At 45.8% G+C, this 14413-nt stretch overlaps 1 protein-coding gene across 2 annotated transcripts; it reads right to left on the minus strand.

Annotated features, from left to right (window-relative positions):
* Positions 1-730: 730 nt before the first annotated feature.
* Positions 731-13663, minus strand: GATA2 (GATA binding protein 2). 2 transcript variants are annotated; one of them, XM_056864843.1, is made up of 5 exons: positions 13411-13663; positions 12060-12662; positions 8637-8782; positions 2627-2752; positions 731-1639 (listed from the first exon to the last, which is right to left on the minus strand). In XM_056864843.1, exons 1-5 carry the CDS (start codon positions 13637-13639, stop codon positions 1340-1342), a joined length of 1404 nt encoding a protein of 467 aa, XP_056720821.1. In that variant the 5' UTR covers positions 13640-13663; the 3' UTR covers positions 731-1339. The 2 variants fall into 2 exon arrangements, with proteins under 2 accessions (XP_056720821.1, XP_056720815.1); XM_056864837.1 differs by having other exon boundaries at positions 8637-8815.
* Between the last annotated feature and the right edge of the window lie 750 nt (positions 13664-14413).

Consider the following 14413-nt stretch of genomic DNA (forward strand, 5'->3'; position numbering starts at 1 on the left):
TTTTCAAAACAGCCACTGGGGCTTCAGAAAAGTTTCTTCTCATGATTCTATCCGATGGTGGGGAGAGAAAGCAGAGAAAGAAGCAGTGTCCAAGAGCAGAGGGGGCAGCCCTGCACTGAACAAGTAGCTGGGGGGGTATAGGGCAGAGCATAGTGGGTGGAGCAGGTATGGACTCAAGGCGCGTAGCAGACGAGGGGCCAAGTGGGGTGGTCTGAAGCAGTGACATCTCTCTGGGGCAACTGTAAGACGTATGCAGGCTTTGGGACAGTACAAGGCTGCTGTTTTATTATTAGATCTTAGTACAGCATAACACTCAGAGTGAACAAGCAGGAGGGGACTAGGACAGGCTGCCTGGTGTGTGGGGCATCAGTTGTTGCTTCCTAAAGCCCCTGAATGCTCAGAGAAGCTTGTCAGGGAAGATATCCTTCCTGTATTTTATCCTCCAGCTGATGCAGGATTGTTCGTTATGAAAAACCTTTTAGCCGTGTGTCCAGTGTATATGTCTTCTTGCAGGATGCCATGCTTCTTTAAAAAAGATCTTCACATTGAGGAAAATAAGCTGCAGAAATTACATCAAAATAATCCGCACTTTGAGGCTACTGTAACCTATGACAGCTACAAGTTTCCCTCTCACACACACATCCACTTCCTAGTAGTTTGTTTGTTTTTAATCTAAGAGCAATGAAGAAAATCAAAAGAATGGCCATTAAGCAATCAAAAATAACTTTTTCCTACTAGGGTGAACATTTCTTTTTAAAAAATAAAATAAGATCCACAAATACATGCAAGGGTTTTGAAGCTCTTTCTGGAATATGAGCAAAATAAATAATGATTTTTCTGCGTCTGATTTGTTTTCTTAAAAAGTAGATTTTTATAAAGTTGTCCATTTTTTTCTTCCCCCAAAACAAAGTCCGTGATAGAAATCCAGCATGGGTGGCTACCACTCAGCTTCCTCTGCCTCGGGAGGCTGCTAATCTCTTTACAATATTCACAGTAATTAACAAAGAGAAAGGAAAGCTGGCTCCAGCTTCTCCTACCGCTTCAGCCACCTTTGCTTTCTGCTGGGACCAGCAGGTATCCTATCAAACAGGTGAGTTCCTCTTTCTCCTTTTACCTGAGGGGGCAAAGTGCATAACAGGCACCATTAAGCATTTCTGCAGAAGACCCATCATTGCAAGGTCCAGCACTAAGAGTTGAACCACACTGGAATGAGATCCCCTTTTATTTTCCCTTCCTTCCCTACATTCTCTCTTCTGGGCAGAATCGTTCCTTGGTGTCATCTTAGGCAAAGCCCAGTGTTTTTAGGTCTTTTTTGTTAGGGTCCTTGGATCTTCAGATTCTATCCCATGGCTGTGACCATGCTGGATGGATGTGGGTGTCCAAATGAGATGCTGGAAGATGGGTGAATGGGGGTAGGCGTTGGTAGGATGTGTCCAGAATGGCTGAAAGGTGGCAAGTGCCCCATGGGTGCCATGTGACTGGCAAGGGCAGCAGCGCTGAAAGGAGAAGACTTCTCTTGCATGCACTTGGAAAGTTCTTCAAAACACTCAGAGCCTTTCTTGCTTTTCTTGGATTTGTTGGACATTTTCCTATTTCTGGTCTGGATTCCTTCCTTCTTCATGGTCAAAGGCCTGTTCACCTGCAAGAAATGAGAACATCAGGCTCATGTGAGCAAAACAGCCTTCTTAGGCAAAAATAAAAATAGTGGGACATTTTTCCCCTTCCCTAAGGAGAATGTAAAAAAGGTAAAGGTCCCCTGTGCAAAGCACCGGGTCATTCCTGACCCATGGGGTGACGTCACATCCCAACATTTACTAGGCAGACTTTGTTTACTTGGTGGTTTGCCAGTGCCTTCCCCAGTCATCTTCCCTTTACCCCCAGCAAGCTGAGTACTCAGCTGGGTACTAAAGAGAATATACTTTCTTTTTTTCCCCCTCTCTGTAGGTTTTAATTTTGTTGATTTCATTAATGAAAGCCACACACCAAAACCAGAGCTACAAAAAACAAGTAGGTCTGAATCTGGCAGCGTCCAGCCCACCTTTCCTTGGATGTATCCTTAACTTTCTCTGATTTTTCTAGGTAAAAAAAAATATATTAAAGCATAATACCCTGACCCACATTCACTTCTCAAAATGAAATGTTCAGGTTTTAAGAAAAAAAAAGTCTCTAACTTTCACTATTATATGTCAAAATATATAAAATGTTTCCACGTTGGGAATTAATCTGAGCTTTTTTTAATGCTTTGCAATTTTTTTTAAAGCCACACTTTCCTAAAGATACCCCGGTGGGATTAACCTTTACACGAATCCATTTCAAATGGCCTCTGAATTTCTGAAGAGACAGAGAGCGAGACATGGTTTCGTTATAACCAAGAGCTGTAACTCTATTTTGCCTAAATTACCCATGCTTTAGAAGCCAAGCTAATACATTGTAATGTCACTGAACACAGCATCACTGTGCCAACAAAGAATAGCTGTGACTTCCCAGGGGAACTTTAAAGAGCTTTTTTATTTGGGAAAAAAAAGAAGCCCTGTACACATTGAATACAAGGCTGGTGGACGCTACACAGTTAAAGCATCAATCTCAGCTAAGCAAGCAAAAAGACATGCGGTGAGCAAATACTCACATTGTGCAATTTATAGTAAAGTCCACAGGCATTACAGACTGGGTCCCCGTTTGCATTACGTCGCCATAAGGTGGTGGTGGTTGTCTGGCAGTTGGCACAACAAGTTCCTGCTCTCCTAGCTGCTGACTAATGAAAGAGAGGGGGGAATTGTTGAAGACAATGGTCATTCCACCAGCAGAGACACACAATTCTAATGAAACAAATTAAACAAAAAAAATGTAATTTTAAAAATATTTTCTTTGGGATTTTGGTAGTTTTTTAAAAATAGCAATCTGAAAACCATGCTCATAGACAGTGTCCAAGAACAAATCTATAAATTAGCTGGTCTCATTTTACTATCCAAATGTGTCCAGCTGGTAACATGGGATGTTTTGACACATAACATGTTTTGTCCATATACACTGGCATTCTGATTCAGTACTTTCTTGATGGTGTCGATCCCAGTGTTCATTTGCTGGCACCCTACCTGCTTTCTCATCCTTTGTATGCATGAACTAAATGGGAAACTCCACCCATGCATAATTCCATGTGTCAGAATGGACACAGCACTCTGGATTGTATGTTCAATATTGAAAATTACAGAGGAACTTGGTTCTTGTAGGTTATCCGGGCTGTGTAACCGTGGTCTTTGATCAACACAGCCCGGATAACCTACAAGAACCAATGAACTCTGACCATGAAAGCCTTCGACAATATTACAGAGGAACTGTCTAAAACTATCCAAATAAAGAACTTTGCAGTAGCAATAACACAGAAACTGATCCCAAACATTATTCTAAACCTCCAACCCACTTTTCTTTCCTTTCAACTTGTGTGTGTGTAAACTGCCGTCAAGTCGCAGCCGACTTACGGCAACCCCTTTTTGGGGTTTTCATGGCAAGAGACTAACAGAGGTGGTTTGCCAGTGCCTTCCTCTGCACAGCAACCCTGGTATTCCTTGGTGGTCTCCCATCCAAATACTAACCAGGGCTGACCCTGCTTAGCTTCTGAGATCTGATGAGATCAGGCTAGCCTGGGCCATCCAGGTCAGAGCTTCCTTTCAACTTACTGGAGTATTTATAGTACAATCAATGCAAGATACATCACAAATCATTAATATTTCCACCAAATGGAACAAATGTTCTGTGTCCCCATCCATCCCTCATGAAGCCCTACATGAGTGCAGCTCAATAAATGCCAGTTATCCAGATTTCTGATTTCCCAAGACATTTAAAGAAATCAACTGTACTCTTGCCCCAAAGTGCATTTAGTTCTAATCAGGACAAAAACTATTTAATTTGATTACAATGTGTAACCTGATAGTTTCATGTATTTAGGTAACTAATTTGGGGTTGTTGGTTTTTTAGAAAAACCCTCTGACCCTTTGGATCAAAATATCTCTCTGCAACACAGCCGAAACATCAAGATTTGAAATGTTGTGCTCAGTATACGGCCTATCATAAACATCTATGAAGATTCTGGCACCATTCATTGTAGCTTTCAGTAAAAATGTATGATTTGTCACTGCCCTTTTGCAAGTGAAAGGAAGAAAATGAAGCTGGTCCTTAAGTTTTGCTATATATATGCAGTGCAATCCTAAACATGTAAACTCAGAAATAAATCCTATCAAGTTTAATGGGACTCACTCCCTAGCAAGTGTGCTTAGAATTGCAGCCTTAGGAAATCAAATAAAGTCTTACAACAAAAACTGCTGACACACTACTGGCTCCATGAGTTTGAAAGAAAAACCAAGTTCTATACAGCTTAAAGGTCTGTGAAGCAAGCCCAAGCTATGCTGAAATCTATGGGAAAAAATCCTGTTTACCCTTGTTTTATAACTTTGCTCAACTCCAAGGGGAAAAAAGTTTCTCAGCTCCTTAGCATGAAAGAAACTAGAGTAAGATGTACATTCACACAAAACTCTCATTTTTTCCTAGATTGGCACTTGGCTGGGTGACCCATAACCCTGGAAACAAAGGGGTCATTTTAAAAGTTTTTTTTGTTGTTGTGAGAGAAAAATGCACCCTCTCTTTTGGGAAAGAATCATCTCTACAAAGGATTCAAAGGTATCCTGCTCCAGGAAATAGCTTCGGCACTCTCCATTTGGTGCAAACTGGCAAATGCTGTGAGGAGATATGTATTTTCTAGCACATATAAGGCATAGACCATCTGGTCCTCAAAACATTCCACAAACATGACACGGGACATACACCATGCAACTCAAACTGATGCGGATCTAATTTCTTGGGGCTCAGTTCCCTGGAGATTTCTGAAGCAGCCACAAAACGGCAACTATCCACAGCATTGTGGCAGAATAAGGGGGGGGAAGGAGGCACGATATAGCCTCATCTCATCAGATCTCAGAAGTTAAGCAGGCGATGGGACACCATCCAGAAAGACTCTGAAGAAGAAGGGAACGGCAAACCACCTCTGCTTCTCACTTGCCTGGAAAGCCCCTTGCTGGGGTTGCTAGAAGTCTGTTGTGACTTGACAGCACACATATATGTACGTGGCAAAATGTGAGACAGAACAGTGTTCTGTATCCTTTAGAGCAGGGGTGCCAAACATAAGACCCGCGGGCCAAATCCGACCCCTTGAAAGCTCTTATCTGGCCCATGAGCCAGCCAAGGCAGCCACACACACACACCCTTATTCTTGATCTGGGGTGGCAAGGCATGGCCCGGCCAAGTGACATTTATGTCATATCTGGCCCTCGTAACAATTGAGTTTGACACCCCTGCTTTAGAAGAAAGCACCTAACCGCACAGGGCGAGAACTGTTCTCCATTCCCTACCTTCTAACCTTAGTTTCAAACAGACTAAAACTTAGAAGCATAAGAATAAGGGGCTTGACTATCTTTCCTATGAACAGCAAACACTGATTCTCCAAGTCATAGCCATTTTCCAGTATAAATGGAAGGTTGATAATGTGTCTGTCGATTCTTGCAGTTTCATCAGGAGTATTGTAATGGAGTGCATTTTCCTTTATCCTCTACTCTCAGAGGTGAGAAATGGTAGTGATATACTGATATTAATTTAGTTTTTTCAATGACTATTACTACACTTGGCATCAAGAATGTACTAGGGGCTGTACAGCAAATATATTTTAGTCGTAAGATTTTTTTAAAAAGGAAATCAGTGCCCCTAGCCCTTTCAGAAAACAAAGCAAGAAAGTACCCTTTAAAAAATCTTGAGGTAGCCCTCCCATGGGGCAAGCTAAAGCTGTTACCTGCATGCAGCACAGTGGAAGACGGGCACATATGACCCATAGAGCACAGTCTGCCAGGACATTCTCCTGGGTAAGCACTACTGAAATATGCAAGACTGCGCAACAGCATAGCAGCCAAAAGTGGTTATTGGGGGGATCAGTGGGATTTTCTGTCTCAGGCACCAAAATGTTTTGGGTTATCCCAATTACAGCATTACTATTTGCAACTGAACCTTTTTTCAGAAGTTCCTTATCACAATTCACTAGGCCTGATTCACAGACCTGTGAACACATGAAGCTGCCTTATACTGAATCAGACCCTTGGTCCATCAAGGTCAGTATTGTCTACTCAGACTGGCAGTGGCTCTCAGGCAGGGGTCTTTCACATCACCTACTTGCCTAGTCCCTTTAACTGGAGGTGCCGGGGATTGAACCTGGGACCTTCTGCATGCCAAGCAGATGCTCTACCACTGAGCCATGGCTCCTCAGCCAACTGCTGTGCTTCTCATCCAGTGATCAGGGCTAAGGTCTAGAAGTATATCATATCCCTGATCAGCTGCTCAAGTGGGGTAAGAGATGGGGGGAAAGGAGGCTTGGGCTCAGTTCAGCAGTCTCCTTTCTTCATCGTGACCAAACAGTGTAACACCGCTGGAAATGGGTTACCAGTGATACCCCTCCCTGCCTTGGTTATATGTATGGGGAAAACAGAAAAAGAAACATCAAACTGTGCAACCAAATTCTCTGTCTGTTGCTACTTCTTGAGAAAGGGGCATGGCTCAGTGATAGAGCATCTAACTTCAATCCTAGGAATCTCCAGTTAAACAGGTCATAGCTGATGTCACAGCTGTGCCTGAGACCCTGGAGAGCTGCTGAGCAGACAATACGAACCTTGATGGACCATATTCTGTGTAAAAGACGCTCATGCTAGTTGATCAAAGACAAGAAAAGCTTCACTCAGAAGTCTGAGTACAGAAGCCCCTAGTTGCAATGGTCTGCTATTGAGATAATATTGACTCACACACACACAATACTATGTGCAAGTAGTTTGCTGTATGTAACCCACCCCACAAGCATCAACCCCTTTGTACCTTCATTACCACACATCTGCCTGACGATCCTTGTCATTGGATCAGGATGCACCTCTCCTTACAGAACTACGCCTTCTAGCTTTATCTCTAATATTCCCATTAATATTCAAGCATCCAATTTTTGAAAAGTTTTGGACGTCCGACAGGAAATCAAGGCAATATTGCATTTGAAACTGATAATGTCATTGTTTACAACATTATGTCAATGATCAATACTGAAATGTAGGTTTCCCTACCCCAATTCCCTGATCAAATGAGTAAACAATGAAAAGGCAAATGAAACATAAAATAAAATCTTTAAACGTGCTCCCCAACAGTCCTGGCAGTTAGCTAAGAACTTGCAGTCTCCCTCCAAACTTTTGGAAGCAGAGAGCTATGTTTGCATATTTGAGATGGTTTATTGATACTAGACTCTGCTGCTTAACTCAATGGCCTGTCCCCATTTAGTCCGGCATGGAGTTCAGCCTGCAAGAGACGATAATGTTACACTGTTGTCTTAAACTTTTCTCTAGACGAGTCAGTCACTTCAGAAGGAAAGCAAGTCATTAAGAAGCTCACCCTGTTGAAATTCTGACTCACAGCTGAAATTCTCCATATCCTATCCAACCATTAGATCTCCCACTTTTTGCTCTTGCAATTAAAAAAAAAAAAAAACCAAATGGCAGAGATTTTTAGGCCCCCTAACATTACTCCAAAAAAATATTATTCTTAGCAATTTTTTATACAGCATTTGTAGAATGGAGCATATTAGCAATTTCAAAACAGCCAGCCTGACTGGCATGCCTTGCCTATAGAAACTCTTTAAAGCTTTTAGAGTCAGGAAACAGACACACAAAGTTTCCTTATCTTCAGTGTACAGATATCCGGATAGGAAACTACTACTGGGAGCTTAGAAAGGCCTTTTTTTTTTAATCACTCAAATGAAAATACAAAGTATAGGTGACTCCATGGAAAAATAATCAGCTCTTTAAAAGGGCAATTAGAGGATTGCCTGAAAAGACTAACTAATGTTAGTTTTGCCATGGAATCTATGACTGCAAAATTGCTTTATCAAAATAATTATTGAGCCGATAGCAGCAACTCTGACTCATCTGATTTTTTTCTTTGACTTTCTGCCTTGGGTCACTTTTTGTACTTTTAGGCTGGGAGGGTGGACATGACTAACACTTTCAATCCCAACCTTCTTCTGAACTGTCCGAGAGGTCAAATGAATTAAAGCTGTCCTCTCTGAATAAAAGTGATCGGAGTGCGGCCACAGAAACAAACAGGCAGGCAGAGTTTGTCACACAACAGGCAGAGATCTGAAGATTACACAGGGAGGGGAAAGACAAGGAAACAGAAGACAAACAGGTCGGTCTCTCTCTCTCAGCCTCAGTCCCCTATTTGCAACACAGGGATAATAATACTGACCCAGCCTTGCAGCCCTGTTGCAAAGGTTATAACAAAATAAGATATGTGAAATTGCAATACAAATGTTAATTGGGTGAATGTACACATACAAAAGACACAGTATACTAAACAGCAATTATTCTAATCCTTAACATGAAATGGCTGTGGCTGGAATCCCTGAAACCTGTCTCTAGGCTATGTCGTGACCTCTGCGTGACACGGATCTCATGTACTGATGTCTGTGTTCAGCTCTGGAGCACAGAGATGGGTCAAGCCACAGCCTTTCCATCAGATGCGTGTGTGGTCCATTAAATCACTTAGCCCCTAGTAGAGAAAGAGACACCTACCAGTCTCCGTTTAGGTTTAATGAGAGGTCGATTTTGACCGTTCATTTTGTGGTAGAGCCCGCAGGCGTTACACAGGTAATGCCCAGTGCCGTCTCTTCTCCAGAGAGGGGTGGCAGTAGCTCCACAGTTGACACACTCTCTGCCTTCTAAATGGAAACACGAAGAAACCGGATTTCTTTCTTTAAAAACAAATTCACAAAAGCTTTTTGCATTGTCCTTTGAGGCATAATCCAGAAGTCAAAACAGCACATTATTCAATGCATTTAAAGGGGTGGGGGGTGGGAAAGAGATCAGTGAAAAACCTTTACAGTGCATGCAATGAGGGTCTAAACTCTCTAGATCATCTCTAAAGCAACACTGATTTACAAACAGCATTTTTATTTTAAAAAATTATCAGAAAAGAATTGGGTCTAATAGAACTGCAATTATTTGAAATGCAACATGACTGGAAGTGTCCTGTTCCACTTCTCCCTCAATCTAGGTCAGCTCTGTGACTGTACTCTCCCCGTCTCTGAAATCTAAAGTAGGAACAGCAACAATTCTACAGGTTGGCAACACAATTTGGAATTGTTACTTCAGTGGAAAGACAACTCTCTCCCACCCAAGCAGCCCCAAACTTATCCGGTGAATGTTTCCTTCTCTAAAATATTGAAGCAGGGAAACTGAAAATGACTAGATATCCTAAGTGATATAAAAAGAATCTTTAACATATCATTATACAGGGGGTGCTTTTAAACTTTTTCTTTCTTTAGTAATTTATGCTTTTCTAAGGAAGTTCTGATTTATGATGTACATTTTCTGTTCCTGCCTTTTTCATATTATTATTCTTTACATTTACTGGCCAGAGGATGTTCCAGATTGGCCTGGTTTAAAAGGCTCTATGCTTCTTCCTCTAAGCACACACACACAAAACCAAAAAAGGTTATTTGCTACAAATTCATTTGCTTGCGTCTGTTCAATCCAGAAAATTCTTTTAACACAGTTTATGCAAATCATGCCGTATTTAATGCAGAGGAAATACACTTTGGCCAGTAACTCGAGCAGGCTATGCTGAGTTCAGCTGCTCCTGTGTCTCCTTTAATCTTTGGAGTGGGTGGTTTTTAAACAGTACAGGCTGGAGTGAAAAATGAGGGGACTCTGTGAAGCTGAGTTCCTAGCTTTTGTCCCTCCTTGGGCAGGAAGCTGCAGGAGTCGCCTTGTCGTGAGTCTTGGTTTTCCTACAAAAACATTACATGGTCACGAACTCTCCCCAGTTCCATCTACAGGACAGGGTCTCCATTACAAAAGTTAGGAAAATTCACATCTAATAAAAAAAACTTATATTGAGGGAAGGGAGGATTAAGGGGAGACTGAGACCTAATTCTCCAAGGTGGCTGACTATTTATGTAGTCTGGAGCAGTTTACAAAAGCAGGAGCAGAATTTTTCTCAATTATATTTTGTTTCTCTGTGCTGGCAACAACAACAGTATTTCACTTACCAGGCAAAGTGTGACTCCCCCCCCCCCTTTCCCTCTCTCACTAAAGGGAGTGATTTGAACTAGAGATCTTGAGGCAGTAAAACATGTGATATTTTTGTTGCAATGCTCATAAAAGAGATCATGTTTCTGAATTATTAGCCACTTTGAAAAGAGATGTGTGTGTATACATGAATATCCTGTTTTATTTTGCTTTACGGTCACATTGCTGGAATAATGTGACCATAAAGCAAAATTAAATTCATCATCTTCTGATAAAGGATTAAAAGAAAGAATTTTAATGTAGCAAAATGAACACAAACAGGGTTCGTATTCATGGGATTATTATTCATTAAATTGATATATTTTTAAGGAAACTGAGGTAGAAAGGAGTTTCAGGAATGAAGTTTTCATGTGAACAAAATATTAAAGTGACATGTTTAACAAAAAAGGGATAAGCAGGAATTAAGATTATATGTGTCACTTATTTTCTTCCAGCTTTAATGGATTCATTTAAATTAGTATTTACAAGGTACCTTTAGTAGTGGCACTGGTATGTAAACTATATTTGAACTTTTGCTCCCTGTATGATCTGAAGGAAGTCAGGCCCTCTGGAAGTTTTAAGAAAATGGCCTTGTAAATTTCAGTCCTGAACAGTTCCTTCTTTGCAAATTGCTCTGCTTAATAAAGATGCACTTCACTGAAAATTAACAAAAGCAATTCAGTGGAGATACCCCAAAAGGAGGCAAAGAAATACATGATCTTGCCAGGCATTTCCAGTGAATACAGCTGGCCTTGGCCTTTATGTTGCTGCGTTAAGAGATTTTCCAATATAAACCCTGATTTGCATAATTCAGATCTGCCAGGGTTTCCCCCCCCCCCCAACGGATTACTGTGTCCCTCGGGCCCAGACCGAATGCTGCAGAGACCAGTGGCTGGAATTTGAAGAGCCAGACAGCTTGCCTACAACCAATTAGCAATAACAAACTAAACTTTGGAAAGCAACGGATGCTCCTGCTGTTCCAAACTGCTCCTCCGTCCTCGTGAAATGTACAAATACATTCAATTTGGTTTCTTATTGGAAGTCAGCAGTGTAAATCCACTGAGGCCCAAGCGCTGCATATTTAAAAAGGGACATTTCAAAGTGACTTAATCCAGATACTGACCCACCTTTTCACACATTTAACTACCCTTTCATACAGACAGGCCGTTCAAGGAGTTTAACAAATGGCTCCAGCTTTATAGGCTCATACATGCAATGGGGCTGGTAAGTTTTATTCTGAATTAATAAGGCCGGTATATGAAAATAGGCCCATAACTGTAGTATTCGATTTACTTTCCTAAAAAAGAAAAGATTTAAACTCCCCTAATTAATTAACCCTATGTCACGTTTTGTCTTCTTTGATTTATGAAATATGTCCTACCACAGAATCCCCGAGGCCTCCTAAATTAGGAGCGCTTTTGATTATGGGATGGCAAGAAGCAGGTTGTGGCAATCGGCGAATTTGGAGCACTCCTATCTCATGAATGACAAAGGGCAACAAAAATCAGTTCTGTAGTTCGGGGTGGGCTTTGAATTCAACGGGTTTCTGGGGGGCATCGCCTAACCTCCTGGCCATGTGTGTGTGTGAAGTGCCTTCAAGTCGCAGCCGACTTATGGCAACCCCTTTTGGGGGGGGGGGGTTTCAAGGCAAGAGACTAACAGAGGTGGTTTGCCAGTGCCTTCCTCTGCACAGCAACCCTGGTATTCCTTGGTGGTCCCCCATCCAAGTACTAACCAGGGCCGACCCTGCTTAGCTTCTGAGATCTGACTGAGACCAGGCTCGCCTGGGCCATGCAGGTCCGGGCCGTCCTGGCAAGACTATTCTCGATTTCCTCTTCCCGTTCTCCCCTCCCCTGGCCCCCTTCCTAAGCCCTGGGTGGGGTGGGGTGGGGTGGGGGGTGAGGGCGAGGGGGGGCTGTCCCTTACCTGAGCAGGAGCGGGCTTTGCTCCGCTGCTTGGGGGTGAAGCTGGAGGCGGGCCCGCCGAGGAAGCTGCCGGGGTGGAAGAGGCTGCCGCCGTAGTCGTGGGCGGCGGGCACGTAGGAGGGGTAGGTGGGGATGGGGTGGTGGGTGGCGGGCTGGGCGCCCATGGAGGCGGCGGCGGCGAGGCTGGCGCGCAGGGGGCTGGCGCTCTCCATCTTCAGGCCGGCCTCGGCCAGCCCCACCTGGTACTTGAGGGGCTCCTTGTCGTCGGGCCGGCCGCCGGCCGAGGCGGGCGAGGCGGCGGCGCTGCCGGCGGCGTGGGGGTCGGGCGAGACCTCCTTGGGCGGCGTGGGCGGGAAGCCGAAGAGGTGCGAGGCGGCGCCCGAGGCCGAGCCCCCGCCGCCCCCGCCCCCGCCCGGGTAGGCCGAGAGGGCGGCGGGCGGCGCGCCGGCCGCCGAGGGGTGCAGGGGCCCCTTGGCGAAGGGGTTCACCGTCCACGGGTTGTGGTGGTGGGCCGCCGAGAGGGCCGCCTTGCCGCTGTCCAGCCAGGGCAGGCCGGGGCTGTGCAGCAAGTGGGGCCGGCACATCTGGCTCCCCGTCAGGCGGGCTGCGGGGCGGGAAAAGGGCGTCAGTCGGCAACGGGCCCCCCCCCCCAGCCCGCCCGCCCCGCTATGGCGCCAGAGCCGCGCCACGGCCTCCTCCGCGGCGGCCCCTCCGAGCGGCCCACACAACTCCTTAAAGGGCCAGGCGCGGGGGGAAGGGGGCTCCGGCCGGGAGCCCGCCGCTCTTGGCCTCCGGCGAGCCCACGAGAGCGGCGCCGGGCCGCCCAGCCCGCCCGCCCGGGAGCGAAGCCCCTTCCCCGAACCCCCAAGGAAAGCCGGGCGCCGGGACTCTCCTCCCCACCCCACCACCCCCTCGGCCGCTCCCCAGCCCAGCAAGCGCCGAAGCCAATGACCTTTGGCTTCTCTTGGAGCCATTGCGGCGTCCCCCCCCCCCCCCAACACGCACCAGGACGTGTGTGCGCACCAACCCGGGAGAAAGGCTTCCCGACCGGGCTGGGTTTCAGATCCCGGAAACGGTCTCGCCTCGCGTTGGAGAAGGGGATCTGGAGGGGTCACCCCCCACCCCTACCCCCGCTTCCCTTTCCTTTCCTTCCCTTCCCCGGCCTCCAACATCCCCTCCCCTCCTCCTCTCGCCGAGGGTTTTTCCCCCTCCCCAAAGGCTTCAAGCCCCCCGGACGGCCCTCCTCGCCGTTGCTCCGCAGCCCTTCCCGTCCCCGCCGGGTGCAGAAGAGCGAAAACCCCCGGCAGAAGCGCCGATGAAGGAAGGGGTGGGCGGGGGGGGGGCAGATTTACCGTGCGCCTGGCTGTAGGAGACCCTGGCTCGGGCATGGGCCGGGTTGGCGTAGTACGGGTTGCCCTGCGAGTCCAGGTGGTTAAAGAAGACGTCCACTTCGTCCGGAGGGAGGAGCTGCGCCGGTTCCATGTAGTTGTGAGCCAGTCCCGGGTGGTGAGTGTCCGGGTGTTGCCCGTTCAGTACGGCGTGATGGGCCATCCAGCGGGGCTGGTCCGTGGCGACCTCCATGGCTGTGGGTTTCTCCCCCGCTCCACCCCTAAACCCCGCCCTCGAACCCAAAACGGGGTCTTTTTTTCTCTCTCTCTCTCTCCCCCCCCCTTTAAGTTATTGCTTTGTTTTTAAATGGTGCAGCTCTCGAAAGGATGGACGGTCTCGGCAGGGAGTCAGAAGTGACCGTGTCCCTCTTTTGAATAGGGAAGTTGTTGCCAGACGCTTCTGCCACACACCTGGGGTCACCACCTGTAAGGAGGAAAGCAAGATTAGTACAAAGTCCACAGAGCGCACCTCCGGCTATATCCAACAGATGCACTTCGGCAACATTTGTTGTCATAAATATTGGGGGGGGGGGGAGATGAAAGAGGGTCCCGCTTTTGTACATCTCCTCTCTTTCCCCTCCCCCCCAAAGTCTTAACTCTTGCAACTTCCACTCGTCCCAAACCCCTTTAAAAGCTAGCCGTTTCCTGTGTTGAAAAACAGCACTGACTTTTCCGCCGTTGTCATTAAAGCCACTTTTCACCGATGTGTTTTGATAAAGGGGGAAAGGAAAGATCGTCCCTTTTTAAAATTTACGCTTCCTTGTAAAAAGAGTCCAGCTGAGATAAACTGAAAGCAAAAATATATATATATATATACCACCCACCCGTATAGGAGCTTTTACAAACACACACACGCAGGCACACACCAATAAGCCGAAAAGCGCTTTCTCCTGCGGGATAAATCCAGCCGCCCTTCCCTTCCCCCCTTCCCTGTTCAACTAACAAACATACTTACAGAGAGCTCTTC

Source organism: Euleptes europaea, chromosome 1 (assembly GCF_029931775.1).
Source record: "Euleptes europaea isolate rEulEur1 chromosome 1, rEulEur1.hap1, whole genome shotgun sequence".
NCBI lineage: Eukaryota > Metazoa > Chordata > Lepidosauria > Squamata > Sphaerodactylidae > Euleptes > Euleptes europaea.